This window comes from Mustela nigripes, chromosome 2 (genome assembly GCF_022355385.1).
Source record: "Mustela nigripes isolate SB6536 chromosome 2, MUSNIG.SB6536, whole genome shotgun sequence".
NCBI classification, from domain to species: domain Eukaryota; kingdom Metazoa; phylum Chordata; class Mammalia; order Carnivora; family Mustelidae; genus Mustela; species Mustela nigripes.
In genome coordinates this window covers 77794436-77812109 of record NC_081558.1, presented here as the reverse complement: position 1 = coordinate 77812109, position 17674 = coordinate 77794436, and the positions used below count along the sequence as shown (strand labels likewise).

Sequence of the window (17674 nt, the reverse complement as noted above, 5' to 3'; positions counted from 1 at the left end):
TACCACTCTAATACTCTGCTACACTCTATGAGATGACAGCTACTTAAAAGAAAATGTAAAAAATAAGAAGGCAGCTTTTGATTAGCAAAGGGACTTTCACACCAATAGGAAAATACACCAAAGTGTACCTGCAAAATAAGCTCCTATAGTTCAGGCCTCTACATACTAGAAAAACATCAGATTATTGAAGGAAGATAAGCAAACATATCATGCACTGCTAGGCATTAGTCAAAGTCTCCCTACCCTCAGATTATTAAAAGAGAAAGACACAAGGGCAAGTCATTACAATACAAATAACAAATATGGAGGGAGGTGTAAAAGTAACCCGTGGGGAGACATGAGCAACTCTGCCCAAAGCAGGGTTAAGGGAAGATTCCACAGAGAAGGGGCCCTTCTAATTGGGTTTTGAAAAGAATCATGTATGTTTGATAGCTGAAGAAAGGAAAGGAAGAAAGAGCATCCCAGGCAAAAACACAGAGGCATGATAGCCACATAGTATTTAGGGAATTACAAACAGTCTGCTAGGATTTGAGGAAAGAAAAAGAGGGAAGAGTAGCCACAGAGAAACACAAGGAGATATGCAGTTGCTAAATCACTGAACACCGGAATCTGGATGTAGTCAGTGGGGAGTCACTGAAAACTTTTAAGCATCTGTGCAATAATCAGACTCATTTTTGGAAATACCACTTGGGTAATAAGAGACTAGACAGAGATGAATGAAGTGGGAAAAAAGTAGAAGTCATGATAAAATCACTAGAGACAGGAAGACTAATTAAGAGGAACACTTCCGTCAAAGAAAACTTATGGAATTCTAAGATAATATCACTGGGGATGAAATTAAGAGGGTGGATTTTGGAATTGCTTCATAGGCAATCAATAGGATTTATTTACTGATTAAATGACGAAGTCCCAGGTTCTGGACTTGTTAAGTGATGGCTGATAAGACACAGAGGGGGAAGAGGTTTTGAAATAAGGATAATGGGCTCAGCTTCAGATATGTGAAGTTTGGGCACTGGGCATTCAGGTGGCTTTATTACCCTGGCCCTCCTGAAAATGTTACGGCTTGGGGCATAGATTTAGGAGTCATCAGTGTGAGTGAAAAAATGGCATAGATGAGATTACTTGAGACTATGTAAGGTAAAGAGAAGAGTGCTAAGAACAGACATCAACTGACAAGAAGAGAAGTCATTTCCTGAGGAACCTGTGTGTGGTAGGAAGCTAGGTAAGAGGGAAATAGTATAGATGTCAGTTTATCACAACAGTGGAAGCGAGAGATCTCTCTGGCATCACAATGCTTTCAAGTATTAGTTCAGAGAACTCTCTAACCTCTCCAACTCTGAGGCTCGTTTCCCAAGATCTAATTAGACTATTGGACATATCTACATATCTCCTGGGTTCTAAAATCAAACTGCCTAGAAAAATCTGCCTCTTTCAGACTAGCATGCCTCCTCTTTCCTCACTATGATCAGCCCTCTCAGTGTTTCCTTCTTCTGCCTAACTCTTGCCCAACCTGCTAGAGGCCAAGTAAGTCCCATACTTCTAAATCATGAACAGCACCAGTCAATGTCAATGACATAAGAGGTGCTTGGTAAATTTTTTTAACTAACAGTAATGACAAATAAATAGTTAAAAAAAAATCACTTTGAAAACCACACAGACCCTTTTCTGCTAATTAGACTTCTTGAATTTGTCATAATGTAGAACTAAAGTTTTATTTTTAAGCTGACACACTTTTTTGGTTGCTGTTCCATGATTCTAAGTAGAATGCTGCTGAATAAAGTATTTCTCTCATTTAAAAAACAGAATCAACTAGGGGCGCCTGGGTGGCTCAGTGGGTTAAAGTCCCTGCTTTCGGCTCAGGTCATGATTACAGGGTCCTGGGATCAAGCCCCGCATCCGGCTCTCTGCTCAGCCGGGAGCCTGCTTCCTCCTCTCTCTCTGCCTGCCTCTCTACGTACTTGTGATCTCTGTCAAATAAATAAATAAAAATCTAAAAAACAACAACAAACCAGAATTAACTAACTCTTTACGTATATGTGGATTCCTGACTTACATTTTCTTTCTGTGGACCAACTGTTCTCAGAGAACAAATGATTTCCTATCACAGTGAAATATATTAGAAACAAAGCATGACTTAAGCACACAGTAAAATTAAAATATATATATACATCACTGCGAAGATGGAATCTACCAATGAGCTAAAACAAGAAATATGTCATACCTTTTTCTTCTTCAGCAACTTTTTGCTGGCATCTGCCTTCATAGCAGTAATTTCAGGAACTATTCTTCTCCCATAAGGTGAGGGCATTGTCTCTTCCAGTTGAAGTTTCTTCACCTTAGGTTTGCCAACTTTACCTTTTATTGCTTTTCCTGCCATTCCAGCCAGAATATCCTCCCGTTCTTGCGCTTCCACTTTCTGAAATATAATCATAAAGGGGGCAAGGGGAAGAGGGTGGATGCAAAAACAACTCATTAGAAAAGAGACCCCCTACTGCATAAGAAGTTTAAAGTACTATCATTCATTAATGAATAAACCTTTCCTTTCAACCGATCTAATCTAAAATAAACGTTAAAAAAGTTATAAGTTAAAAGATCTGGGTTGTAGTCCCAAGGCTGTCTAACTAGTTTCTCATTTGTAAAACAAGGAGGTAGTAACAAAAAGACCTACATGGTCCCTTCTAACTCTAAGATCCTATGACAAATTGGGCAATTTGAGAAAAAGTTCATATTTTCTTTCTCTACCTTTTTAGAAAAATGGAATTCTACCTGGAAAAAACTAAATTATTAAAAAAAAACAAAAAAACTTAAAATTTCTCTGTTATAAACCTAAAGACACTATCATTCTACTTTGTAAAAATCAGATATATTTTGTTCTTACCTCTTTGAGGGAAGAGACTGAATCAATAAGCTATTCTGAAATTAGGAAAACTTAACTGATAGAAAGTAACAGAATTCAATTTATTCTAAATTCCAGCTCCATATAGCTTTTTACATTCATCTATTCCAGACAGAGCATTTCTTTATAACTTCATATAGCTAGAAGTTTACTCCTAACGTGGCTTATAAACATATTAACCTTTACAGAGTTAAAAGAAACTGAAATAATTAAAGAAGAATTTTCTTATTTCATAAACATTATTTTTCCATATATACTTTAATGGAGACTTAACCTACATCCAGTTCTTCAACAAATGCTGCTAAGTCTTCTTTCCAAAGATCTGAAGGAGATTTTCTTTTAAGATCATTGACCTCTCGCCCCTATAATAAGAAAGCAGTATAATTTAAACATTCAGTAACTTAATAATACATAAAAGGTAAATCAAAATGCTTCTTTTTGGAAAAAGAAAAAGAAATGGATAATACTGAAATAGTTTCAAATTATTTAACCCACAAAAGTTCATACTTTTGCATCTCTCTGTTTAATCAGTTCTTCAACTTTTTCTTTAGTAAGAGACCACAGAGACATATTTAAAATATAATTAAAATCGGGGCCTGAAGGAGTTCCTGAATCAGAGGAACTATCATCATGCTGGTTTTGTGTTTCTTCCTCTTCTGCTGCCTGTAAAAAATAACAAACTTTATATTAAAGTGCTGTATGGTAACAAATCAATGGCTGAATTTTACTGAATACTGAGTTAAAAATTTCATAAATGCTATACTCTTAGTACTCTTATCTTAAGGGTGATTGGGGATTTTTTAGATTATCTGCAGGATGACCTATAAAAAAATGATTTCCTATAAAAAGTTTTCTAAAAATACACAATAGTAAGTCTTCAAAAGGAATGAGTATATTCACTCCCCATTTATCTAGGAATCTGATGAAAAATTAACTGCTTTGCCCAGGCACTAAGTCATGAAATGAGAAGATACCACATATCTGGAAATTAAAAGAGTAGAACTAATGTTTAATCACTGCATCTTGTCAGACTTTTATATTGGTGAGTGAATGAACAATTTGAAACCCAAAATAAGTATCACTTATCGAGAATGTTTTACAGTTGTAATATAAATATGGTAAGGTACGGCCACTCATTAAGTATGATTTCTTAATAAAAAATTCTCTAAAGCAAGAATACTCATGTACATACAAAAAGTTCAATTAGGAATTTAATTCCTCTTCTAAGTTAGAAGAGGAATTGTGAGGAGTATTCTAAAATTATATTTATAAGGCTTTTTTTCATCAAAAAGATCACAATAAAAAAATCCTCTTATGCTAGCGTTAAATTTCAAAATCCAGTCAATTTAATAGAAGTTCTTATAGGTGACATCACCTCTAAGATGTTTAAAGTAACAAGAGCCATTAAATAAAACTGCATTTAAATTATTTAAGGCACTCAGATCATTAAAAATGACTGAGTTAACCATGACACTCCACAAAACAAAAAGTTCACTTTTGGTAGCCAAAAAAGAAAAAAATTGTTTTCAGTTTAAAATTTTCAGTAAAATAATGTGTATATATATGAAGTAAAGTTTAGTGTACTTTAGAAGGGATAAAAATAGAAATTGCAAAGCAACATGCTTCATTACATAAACAAAACTATGAATTCAATTAAGCAACAATAGCCAAATAAGAAATGCTATTGCTGAGTTGATCAATGATTAATAAGTACCTAGACAAACAGTATTTACAACAAATTAGTCAATTCTACCATTTTTAAAAATTCTTCATGAAACAGTGTGTTTCTTTGGAATATTTAAGTTGTTACCCTACTATTAAAATATTATTAAGGTGTCATAAAATCCTGTTTAGATCCACAGTTTAGTAATCTATTTGATCTAGATTTTGAGGACACCCAAAGTATCATTAACAAACACTCAATGAATATATGTGTATCATCATTGTTTAACATGAAGATAACTAAGGATATTTTCAGAAATCAAGAAAAATTTTAAGTTCCACAGACAGAATTCTATTATGTTTAAAAAAAAAAAAAACTCTAATCTCATAATTATCTCCTTTATAAATTCTCTCTTCTCCAAATCTACACAATAGGACACTCTTATAAGAGCAGCTCCTTTTATTACCTTAACTCCCAAAGTGAACACATGGTCAAGATGCTGAGAAATTTTTGATGGTGACAATGAAATTTTTGAAACCAACCACTAGGTTTTTTCCCATAAAGTCTACTTCCACTGGAAGGGCATTCTCAATCCCTACACACCTTTACCTTTTAAAACTAAGCATTAAATTAACTAGTTTACTAGTTAATATTTTTTAAGATATAGTTTAAACCAACAATCATACAGAAGGGCAAGCAGTGTATAAACCGTAATTTGGGATTCAAAAATGCAGTAAAATACATTAAAAGAAAAGCAAAGTGCTTGGATCATCTTAATTTTGAATACTCCCCATCCTGTCCCACCCCATTTTCCCCAAACAATAAATAAGTCTATTATCTTAATATGTAATTATTAAATATATAATTTCTTCTAATTTTACTTGCTCTAATATCTGGCATTCTACTGACCAAAATTTTAAAAAGTTTAAATAATATTAAAAAAGCATGTCAATGTAGTTGATAAAAAATATGGAAAACACTGTGGGTTTAGAATTCACAAATGTAAGGAAGTTTGAAGTGTCAGTTTAAGTTATGTCATATAATCATAACTGTATTTTTTAAGGATAATAACATTATCAGTATGATAATATACACATTCTAATTAAGTAAAAAATTAGTCATCTCCATAATTTTCTTCCTTTTGTACATTTGTGTTCTCAATCACAATGTTGTATTGTTTTAAATTTTTCTTTAATTATACACAATAGCAAGAAATTCTTGAGAAGACTCTCAAAGTTTCAATATTCCATTCACTGAATTAATACTAGTCCTTTATGATCCGAAATGGACAATTTAATTAATAAAACATCAGACTTTTAATCTGAAGTTCCAGGGTTTAACTCTCTAGTCAAAGATCTAAGCACAGGGCAGAGCACATACTTGGTGCTCAATAACACTATAATATTAAACATTTTGTCTCTAGTCTTCCCAGCATAAACCAAAACCAGACGAAGTGAATGGTGACTGGATACCATACTATCACCATAGTAAGACCAGTGTGAAATGATGTATGTGCTACCCAGTATCATTCCCAGATAGTACACATGCACCTCACAAAAACCACCACCACAAACAACACCCTTTAATGGCAGGCTCAGAAAAAAGGCCAACAAGACTGAGCTACCTTCTCACACCTGGAGTCATTTCTCCAGGCCCTGGTTGAGTCACACTGGCAAAGTGCTTTGTGGTGGGTGTGCACTGCAAATTCCTGTACTGTATCTGTTCTGTGGATAAACAGAAGACTTCAGTCTCCAAACAGACAACTCGGCACCTTTATAGCAGTACTAAATTTAAAATTTAGGGATTGGGTTTTTTGTTTGTTTTGGAATTTGCTTTTAAAAGCTTCTCTGAATGTCTTGTTCTGCAAATGATTACCTTTTCTTGTGCTTCTTTCCAGGCTTTCACTGGGTCAGATTCATAACCTCTCTGGACTAACATTTGAATCAAATCTTTCTTTGACCTATTCTCTATGTGAGGGAAAAATAAAGTTAGGATCAAGAAAAGAGATTCAATTTGTATTTGTTTATATTCTACTGATAAAAATGTCTTCTATTAATAAAGATTTTTTTTTCCATTTTAACTAACGTTTAATTTTTTAAAGATTGCATCTTACCTATAGTAATTTTTCCTTGTATCTTCTCTAAAATGAAACGGGCTTGATTGTTAAGCTTTGTGGACTCTGCTCCCAACATTCCTACAAGCCATTCCTTACGTAAACCATAGTAACTTAATCGTAAATCAAAGAATTCTTTCAAGATGTCTTGAACAGTTTCATACTTCTTGAGACATCCCATATGATCAAAGAGTACCTAATGAAAACACAGTTTTTGAAGATGACATAAATCTGTATTGGTACTTTTAACCTGTATGACATCTACAGTATTTAAAATAACTATAACACAGTTAAATGAACACATACCACCCCTAAAAGTTGTTAAACAGAACCAAAACAATTAAGTACATTTCGGTAAATATTCTTTTGGTAACTCTAAGAAACTGATAAATTCTCAGAACAATGAAAATATTTAAAATAATTTTGAAAATAAAAACAGGTCCTTTAAAAAAAAGGTTCTAGGGGCACCTGGGTGGCTCAGTGGGTTAAGCCTCTGCCTTCGGCTCAGATCATGGTCTCAGGGTCCTGGGACTGAGCCCCGCAACAGGCTCTCAGCTCAGCAGGGAGCCTGCTTCCCTCTCTCCCTCAGTTTGCCTTTCTGCCTATTTGTGATCTCTCTGTCAAATAAATAAATAAAATCTTTAATTAAAAAAAAAAGGTTCTAATTCAAAATGGCTATAAAACCACCTAAGAAAATTTTTTTCAAACTAAAAACATTCTAAGTTTATAAACATTAAAGTTCTCTCTCCTCTATATACTCAATAGATGTATATTTGTCTCTGTTTATAATTACAATTCATTCAAACTTTCTCAATTTGGAGGAAAATTTTACTTCTTCTCTATCCTTTTTCTCCTTTTTTCTATCTGTCTTTCTTAGTAGATGATGGCAGTTTGTCTCAGCCACTGTGCTACTGGATTTTTTTCTTTATGCCTAAAAGCTCATTTGGAATGGAATGAGGGTAATCATACATGTTCACTTTCTACCTTTCTCACCAATTACATACAAACACAAATATACAAGTTTAATAAAACAGATTAGAATTATGGGGAGAAGTACTCCACAATTAAAATGCTACCAGAAATAGGCATGAAAAACATAAAAATCCTGCACTAATCACTCCAATAACTTTTGGTCAGTTTGTATATCCTATGTGCTCAAGCCCAGATGTACAAATGCAGAGTTGGGATTAAGAGTAGTGGATAATAATCTAAAGGAATGCACCTTTACAGAGTCTTCAGCAAATATCAGGGGGAAAACCATTCAGATTTACTACAACCACAACCATCATGAAACCAATTATAAAAATTCTACTTATGGCATGGAAGAAACATTAAAATAGAAAATCTAATCAGTTACCATGGAATTACAAGTAAGAGTAGTCTGAAGTTTAAAAACTTTGTGCAATCCAGCAGCTTCTGCTTGTGCAAGCTTCTCTTCAGTCATTTTCACCACAAATTTCACAGTTGTATCAGTATGATATTCTTTATAATCAGAAATTAATGCTGGTGTTTTATCTGTTCCATTGAGCATTGGTTCTAAAACCTGTTCTTTGTATACCTATAAAAGATTTAAAAATAAATTATTATTTTCCTGACACACATTGATGTTCTCATACTACCAAGTCATGCAATTTTGTGAAGATTCCCAACTCTGGTCAGAAAAAAGAAAAACTTCCCTCTATCTTCTGCCCAGTCGCTATAGAGGACTATATATGGGGGGGCTCAATGGTGAAAGATACACAACGTAATGGTTCTGATTTGCTCATACACCAAAGGGCAAGGAAAAGGCTGAAAGTATAAAGAGAATGACGGTCAACTCCATCTGACAAGAAAGGACATGCATACTTTAAGATCTGTAACAGCTGATACAGACATGAATTTATTGACCATAGTCATAAGGATTCCAAGCTAGCTTAAGACATTCAACATTTAGGGGCGCCTGGGTGGCTCAGTAGGTTGAGCCTCTGCCTTCGGCTCAGGTCATGATCTCAGGGTTATGGGATTGAGCCCTGCATCGGGATCCCTGCTCAGAGGGGAGCCTGCATCCCCCTCTCTCTCTGCCTGCTGCTCTGCCTACTTGTGGTCTCTCTCTGTCAAATAAATAAAATCTTTAAAGAAAAAAAAAAATTCAACATTTAGAGAAATTAAACTTCTAAATTACTATTTGAATATTCAAAGCACAAATTCAACTGGATGGTCAAAATGTATATAGGAATTTTTAAACACTATAAAGACTTAGGAAAAACAATGATGGAATCATATTCGTCCCAGAAAGCATTGCACTGACCTCCTGAGAGGCAGCTAAAATACTTCTACTAACCTGTGTCCAAGTTCTAACTGGAAGCTCTGTAATCTCTACTGTGTTTCTATCCACCACAAATATTTCACCACTGACTGCATACTGGTTTTGACCAAGCTCTTGGATGGTTCCTTTAAAGTTTTTGTAGTTTGGAAGCTGCAGAGAAAAAATAAAAATAACTTAAGGCCCTGACTTCTCTCCTAACTGCCAGTACAATATCTGAATGCCCCTTAGTCTATGGTCTACTAATACTACCAAATTAACATGACTGAAACTAAATTCCTCAACCTTAGTAGTCCATCTCCCAATAATCACTCAATCTTGAATGCATAGCTTCTGTTAATATAATCTTAGTGTCTCCCAATCTCAAAACCTTTGCTTAGATGCCTAGGTGGCTCAGTCTGTTAAGTGTCTGCCTTTGGCTCAGATCATGATCTCAGAGTCCTGGGATATCACCACCCAGCCTTGGGCTTCATGCTCAGTGGGGAGTCTGCTTCTCCCTCTCCCTCTGCTCTCACTCTTTGTCTCAAATAAATTAATCTATAATCTTTAAAACACACACACACATACACAAAAACCCTTAGCTTCATCTTTCCTAGTCTTTTTGGAATATTTATTTTTCAGTCTATTGCCTCTATACCTCCTTCTCCCCTCAATTAATAATCCTTTAAAATCAAACTCCTTGGATGTTATTTTGAAAGTCTTCCACAGTCGGGACCCAATCTAACTTTCCAACTTTTCTCCAATGATTTGCCTTCCATACTACTACTCTTCTTTCATAGTCTGCTTGAATATTTTGAATATTCTACATATATATTTTTCTATAAACAATATATATACCTACCTATACATCGAACGTATGAAAAGCATGTACTGACCAAATAAATTGTCCTAATAGTCTAAAACACATCTGAAAGAATTAAAACACTATAATCATAAAGCATTTTATGTTTCTATTAGAAATATTTTAAAGTACTTTAAAGTATTTAAGGAGAAAAAGATTTTTAAATCATACTCAATATTTTATTTTAAAATACAAGAATGAAATAGAACTTGGAGAGAAATACATAAAAATAAAAAGTTTGTTTCCACATGCTGGTTTTATCAAGTATTTTTTCCTCTTATTTATGTTTTCTACAATGAACACTACCATTTTTGTAATACAAAAATTTAAATGTATTTAAGTGTATCATGATAAAGGGAAATTTCCAGATGATTTTAAATCACACAGAAGAAGAGAGGACGCTTTTTTGAGAAGTTTCTCTTGGAGGTAATTTAGGACAAAAACAAGCACAGTGGATGATATAGAAGCAAAAATTTTAAAAATATGGGGATATATGAAAATATATACAATGTGTTTTTAAGATTCCTTACAATTCTAATATGACTTAGTTTGAGAACAAAAACAAAGCTGCATGTAATTTTGTTGTAAAAAAACACTATTCTCTATATAATTTAGATGTCTACAAACCTGAAATATGAGGTATTTTTAATTTTCAATAAAGCTTCTACTTATAATCCTCATCTCCAGGCTTTTTCTAAAGCTTGTATCTTTTTCTATAAGCACATATCAAGTTACACACTAAAAAGGTCTTTATTTTCTGCAATACGTTCCAAAATGCAAATGGTTCCTTCCACTACTTTTCTAAAATGACTGGAGTTTGTAGTTCATACATTATCATTTGTTAATAAACAATATAAGCAGTAAGTTCTAAATAATTACCATAGGATGAGGATCCAAGCCATCTAGCATTCGTCTGACATTGTTCACAATTTCCCTAGCATCATAGTTGGGTAGTTTACAAGCCCATCCAGTACCAATGCCCTCAGCACCATTTATTAAAACCATGGGAATTATAGGAATATACCACTCAGGCTCAACACGTTGATTATCATCATAAAGGAATTTAAGCAGGTTGTCGTCCACAGCAGGAAAAAGCAGTCTTGATAAAGAGCTAATGAAAGGAAGAAATATGGGAAAATGTCCTATTTTAGGAAATAAAACTTTATACATAAAGACTTTACATTTCAAAAATTAAGAAAAATGTTTTTAAAATTTTGATTATATATACTTAAAAATACAATTTACCTCAGCTTATTACCAAATATATTTCTCTCAGGCAGAAAGCCAAAACAAAATAGCCCCATTTTACTTAAACGCTTACTTACTAGTCCACACAATTTCTTAGTACTGATAAATTATGTTGTATGGATTTCCTCTTTCTCTGACTAAACCCTAAAACCCTTCCTCAGCCTAAAAAGTAAAGTTGGATCAGAAAAATTCTTCAATTAGGACTGGTTTCACCAATAATTCACAAACACTGCGATCAACAAACTTCATTCTATTTGCACTAAAGTAATTTGGAACATTCACCCTCAACAGAGTACACAATCATCTCTCCATACTTAAAATTCTATTAAACATTTCGTTAATTTCAATATACTTCAAGTAGAACTTTATATCACTGTACCAGCAAACTGTTACCTTAACATTGTGAAAATATAACGAGGGCTTGCAGCATCTTTGCCACCATGAAGCCGAGTTCCAAACTGACCAATAGGCTGAAGCAAATTAATGTTGTTGCTTCCCACAAAGTTCTGAGCCAAATTCACAATAGTCATCATCAATGCTTGCTATAACATAGAAACAGAATATAACATTAAATTTTCTATACATATTCCCTAATTTCATTAGCATCCAAATTCTTGATTCTCTTACTTTTCCAAAGAACTTATAAAGAAAAAATACTTTATTATGCTTAATTATCATTCTTCATGCCAAAAGTATAGTTTTCAGTTGATTCCAATCTTAATGCTTACCTCTCCATGATGATAAGCAGACATCTCAGCAACAGATCCAGCCAACTGGGCAACTTTTACTTCACGTTTATCATTCCTCTTGAAACAAGTAAATAAAACTTTTCGTTGTCCTGGTTTAAATCCTATTTTTATAAAGAACAACTCTCTTTTAAAATATTACTCCAGATATAGCTGCAATGTTTCTTTTAATGACAACAGTGTTCTATATATTTGAGAGATAAAAGCAAAGATATAGTTTGCTTTTAAAAAATAACTAAAATCGTTACTTGAGATTCTGTAACACAGTGAGTATATAGTAACATGTTGTTATACCATCTCAGTCTCTTCCAAAAGTGAGGTGCCAAGTAAAAGACCACCCTTTCTGGTCTTAAAGAACTGCTCAATGGCACCAAAGCCCTTTCACAGGAGTTGTCGAGCTGCTGAACATTCATATATCCAAAATGTCAGTTGTAACTAAAAGTAGCAGCAAACCATCAATGAACCTAAAAAGTATATTATTAGAGTATCCCAAATCAGAAAACCCTTATAAAGAAGAGATGTGTTGTGGCAGTTAAGAATGCAGGCTTTAGAATCTCACTCATCTGGATACTCTTCTCAACTTGGCCATTTACCATTTGACTTTTTGCAAATTACTAAACCAATAGTCTCAGCATCCTCATCAGTGTAGTAGAAATAATTACCTTCCTAACAGGGTGATCATAAGGATTACATGAGATAACGCAAGCAAAGCATTCTGCTTCCTTATCATTCTTCTTGCTCTAGGCCAATGAGCACAGTAATAAACTTTTCAGTATATGCTAGCTATCATCGTCATCGTGGGCTCAGAGCATGGTAGAAACAAGATGACAAAATATGGCCACTTTCCTTGAGAATTTTATAATCTAATTGAGGAGGCAAAATTGACACAAGTAAAATAAGAGGCACACAATATTGGAATAGAAGTTTAGGCATCTGAAACCAATGTAGACTGCAACTGTTAGAGAAGACTTCATAGAAGGGATGTAACTTAAAGCTGAATTAAATGAATGGGTAGAACCATCTGCTATTAGCTGAAAACCCACAAAGATCAACTTGCTAAAAGTTATAAAATGAAAATTAAGTATTTCTAGATAGAAGATAGAAATCTGCCCTACCAGGTACCAGTTTCTAAATATTTTTTTAGCAAGTTCGATAAGTTACGTTTTGGGTACTAAGGTATAAATGTGTTTTTAAAATTTAGTCTTGGATAACTATTTTATGTTATAGAAATTATCGAACTTATAAAAATCCCATTTTATTTTTTATTTTAAAAAGTCTGCAATTAGCCTGGCGCAAAATCTTTAAAAATTGGCTCTAAGGTTAAATTTTCCTGAAAAGCTTAAAAAGAGTTGAAGAGATTCAAATTAAGGAATATAAAGGATTTCAGTCCTACCAAAAGATCTCAAAAACAAATTCAGAATTTTAAATTTTACTATAAGAATGGCTTAGAGTATGTGGAATTAAAATATACTCAATAACTACATACAAAAGTGAGAAAAATTTTTAAAACAAAAGCTACTTACCATCAACAAGAGATGGTATAGATCTTTCATTGTCTGAATTTGAGAAGAGAATCAATTCCTTGTTGATGAAATCATTGTAAGTCAAATGCTTTGTTGCTGTACCATACAAAAATTGCTAAGAGAAAAGTTATATAGCAACACTGTCATTATTCCTGCATGAATTTTAGTCTCTTTCTTCCCCCAGACCACCACTCAATATGACTAACCTCTGGTAAGCCATGTAACCTACGCTGTCTCCGGTCTTCCATAAAATTTGTTAACCATTCTTTTCTATCATCAATCTTCTTTTTACTGAATGCCTGAAAGATTCCAGGTAATAATTTCACACATTAAAAATTAAATGAATTTCCAAAAAAGCCTAAATTAATTTCATCATACAATTAAAATGTATAAAGGCAAATAACTAATTTCTCAGAAACTGAATTTTATTCCCAACAGGCTTTTGTCAAAAATATACTTGAACAGACCTTTCAAGTAAGGAACTTCAAAAGCAGAGCATAATCTGTGTGTGAGACTGGAGTGAAGAAATGCTAAGACTAACTAGTTTGGGCATTAGAGTTCAAAAGACACTTCTAGAAAAAACAGACTAGAAAGAAATGTATGGCAGGAAGGGGGATGGATATCAGGAAAAAATATCTTTAATTAACTTCATTACCAAGGTAATGGCAGCATCATCTTCAGGACCAGCATATCTAAATAAGATGCGGTGCCTTTCCATATCAGCAAAATATTCCTTTGCTTCTTTAGCTGTACTGGTACCCAACCCTGCACAAGTTTAAAAACAAAATTGAAAAAATCCAGACGGAGAACAACAAATACTGTATGAGCTCACTTACACGTAGAATCTAAAAATTTGTACTCATAAGAAGAGTAAAATGGTAGCTGCCAGGTACGGGGCTGGGATGAGAGGGAGAATAGGGAAATGTCAATCAAAGAGTACAAACTTTCAGTTATAAGGTGAATAAGTTCTGGGGAGTTAATGTATAGCATGTTGCCTACAATTAATAATTCTGTATTATATACTTGAAAATTGCTGAAAGAGATCTTAAATGATCCCTCTACCCACATAAAAAATTAACTATGTGAGGTGATGGATATGTTGATTAACTTGATTGTGGTAATCAGTTTACAACATACACATATATCAAATAATCATTGTACAAACTTAGATATGTATAAGTTAGTCAGTTCTTCAAAAGAGCTGAAAAAATTTGTATGAATTATGAACATTAATGGCTGTTTAAAACCATTAGTTGAAAAGCTGATAGATCAAGCTGGCAACACCTGTACCAAGGGATCAATTTTAATAGAAAAAGAAAAACCAGACATTACATGCCTCCTGAGGTAAATATACAATAACACCTGTTAAATGTTTATGCCACATAAATCTAATCCAAATCTGTCTCAAGCCTCCAATTTAACTACTAGTTAACAGAAAATAAGAGGCAGAGGAACATACTATATACTTAATGAAATGCCAGGGATAATCAGCAAAATGCAGAATGTGGAAAATTGTACAGGACATCAATCCAAGTTTTTAAACAAATAAACTGCAAAAAAAAAACCTATGAAAAGAGAACAAAATATTAAGATTTAATAGATTTATCAAGCCAAATGCAATTTGTGGACCTTGATGGATCCAGACTCAAAACAAAATATTTTTATTATAATCAGGAGAATTTTAACACTGACTAAATAATTAAGGTTATTAAAGAAAGGTATGATAATGAAATTATGAACTTTTTTTAAACATTCTCTTAGAAATACATACTAAAGTATAATGAAAATTATATAAAATCTAAAAGTTATTTCAAATTAATGGGGAGGATATGAGAAGAGTACTGATAAACAGGATTGGCAGTGAAATGATGATTATTAGAGCGCATGGGAAACCCATCATACCACTTTCTCTACTTCTATAAAATTTTTTATAAATTCTTTAAAAATCAGCCATAGCTATTTTTGCAGTTTAAAACAAACTTTCAAAATATTTTATAATGATCTCAAAAATATATTTACGTCAGTGGTAACTTCACAAAATTTAAGTATTTTAAAATACAAACCTTTGTAGTATTTTATTTTCCAGGCTTTCTGGTTTTCTATATGTTTTTTCCACTCATCAAATTCAGGAATACTATAGAAGGAAAGTTCCTGTTTATTTTTGCTAGCCTTAATAAAAAAAAAAAAAAAAAAATTAATTCTCTGCTATTCTTTAAGACAACAGTACAAAAATATATTAATGTAAATAGTACCTTTACAATAGGAGTAATGAACTCTTCAAGAAAACCATGCTTCAAAAGTGATGGCCAATTGTGATGGATGAAATTAATAAGCAGACCTTTTATGTGAGAACCATCTTGATCCTAAATAAATGTTAGTAAAGAGTGCTATAATAATTTTATGAAACATAATTATTTATAACCAAAGTTTTAAATGGATGAATATAGCACAGGCAAATTCCATTCAAATTTTGAAACTGCACTTTACTATGTTTATCTAAAGGATAATCTTTACTGGTTTATAAAGAATTTTTTCTTAAAATTCAAATAATGAAATTAGCTAGTGATAGACTAAATCTTCCCATCATTACAAAATATACTGTCCCTATATGTTTTATGTTGATTTCACTAAAAGAATGATTTAAGGATGTGAATACATAAAACATGGTTATAATGGCACTTCACTGAACAAGGGAAATCTGTGGAGTACAGGTATTCACAAGTCCCATCTTGATATAAAAACTGCTTAACTTCTGCTTAAAACTACCTAGAAACTTTCAGTGAAAGATTTTCTCTACAAATGCTTTTAATTAGAGTACATGAGACATGTTGGATGCATGTGAAATTCTTCCTTTTTGGTTTTCCAGTTCTTTCCTAATTACTGCCATTTTACTATTTAAGTCCTAGTTTTTGCACACCCCAAATTATGCCATCATATACAAACATCATCCATCATCCTACTGATCAGTCTTTGTTGCTTCTAAGTTTCATCATTTCCTTTCCACTTATACATAGGCTTCAACCTTATTAATACTACTGTGCATTTTACTCTTCTCATATTTATTGCATTTAAAAACATTTTTAAAATAACCAAAAAGAGGGCTGCCCAATATGTTAGATAATGTAAAATGTGTCTCACACAAACACTGCCATTGAATGTTTTCTACTACCTGCCTTTGATGTACAATTATTTTCCCTTTTACTTTCTTGCAGCGAGTTTCATGAAACAAATATCAAAAGGGCACTCTGAAAAAGGTAAGTTTTATAAATATGTGGCAACCTTTAAACCAACCTGATCAGTCATAATCATAATCTTCCCATAGCGTAAAGTTTTCAGAGATTCTGCATCATCATAACTTTTCTTGTACTGTAGACCAACTATTTTGATAATATTGTTTATTTCTGCATTTTCCATGATCTGTGCAAAAAGAAAAATAATTTAAAGTATGTTCAGTGTTGAGAGGTGCCTGACTGGCTCAGTCAGTTCAGCAGACTATGCCAACTATTGATCTCAGGATGGTAAATTCAAGCCCCGTATTAGGTGTAGAAAGCACTTAAAAATAAAATCTTTTGTTTAAAAAAGTGTTGAAATATATAAAAAGTGAGTCAGAATTTACTTCTAAAAGTTCAACAATTTTAATAAAGTATTACAATGTCATATGTGTGTGGAGATATGAAAGAGAGAGAGATACCTGTTTATGAGAAGCTTCCCGTACGTTAAGAATTTTTCCCCTAAGTGGAAAGACTCCATATCTGTCTCGCCCAATCACACCTAATCCAGACACAGCCAATGATTTGGCAGAGTCTCCCTCGGTTAGTATCAGTGTACACTCCAGGGAATGTTTGCCACCTGAGAGATATTAAAAATGACATATATTCCAAATTCCTCAATTTTACCAATGAGAAAAATGAATCCAGAAAAATTAATAATCACAATAATGACAGTAAAAGACTATAAGAGTAAATTGTTCAGCATAGTTTAATCATTAAGTAAAATTTACTGAATTTCTATCCCCTGAAAATTGGCAATATGTGGTACATGTGGCAATTTTAATGAAGGAAATTTATACTCTGAACATAAAATTGTACAGTCTAACTACATGTGAAAAATGAATATTTCTATGACTAGATAAGTAAAAACTTAAATCTAAATCTTGAAAGAGGGGCGCCTGGGTGGCTCAGTGGGTTAAAGCCTCTGCCTTCGGCTCAGGTCATGATCCCAGGGTCATGGGATCGAGCCCCGCATCGGGCTCTCTGCTCAGCGGGGAGCCTGCTTCCTCATCTCTCTCTGCCTGCTTCTCTGCCTACTTGTGATCTCTGTCAAATAAATAAATAAAATCTTT

General features: G+C 33.2%; 1 protein-coding gene across 2 annotated transcripts in view; it reads right to left on the bottom strand.

Moving 5' to 3' along the window:
• TOP2B (DNA topoisomerase II beta) overlaps positions 1–17674 on the bottom strand; it is a 59213-nt gene that overhangs the window by 11277 nt on the left and 30262 nt on the right. For both annotated transcript variants that reach the window (XM_059390833.1, XM_059390834.1), the window contains exons 12-28: positions 17024–17181; positions 16624–16749; positions 15585–15695; positions 15396–15501; positions 13988–14097; positions 13539–13631; positions 13333–13447; positions 11792–11913; positions 11457–11605; positions 10695–10926; positions 8993–9127; positions 8030–8230; positions 6673–6868; positions 6435–6526; positions 3404–3559; positions 3175–3258; positions 2222–2416 (exon numbers count right to left, since the gene is read on the bottom strand). In XM_059390833.1, coding sequence (XP_059246816.1) covers positions 2222–2416; positions 3175–3258; positions 3404–3559; positions 6435–6526; positions 6673–6868; positions 8030–8230; positions 8993–9127; positions 10695–10926; positions 11457–11605; positions 11792–11913; positions 13333–13447; positions 13539–13631; positions 13988–14097; positions 15396–15501; positions 15585–15695; positions 16624–16749; positions 17024–17181 — 2381 coding nt within the window. The remainder of the gene's footprint in view (positions 1–2221; positions 2417–3174; positions 3259–3403; positions 3560–6434; positions 6527–6672; positions 6869–8029; positions 8231–8992; positions 9128–10694; positions 10927–11456; positions 11606–11791; positions 11914–13332; positions 13448–13538; positions 13632–13987; positions 14098–15395; positions 15502–15584; positions 15696–16623; positions 16750–17023; positions 17182–17674) is intronic.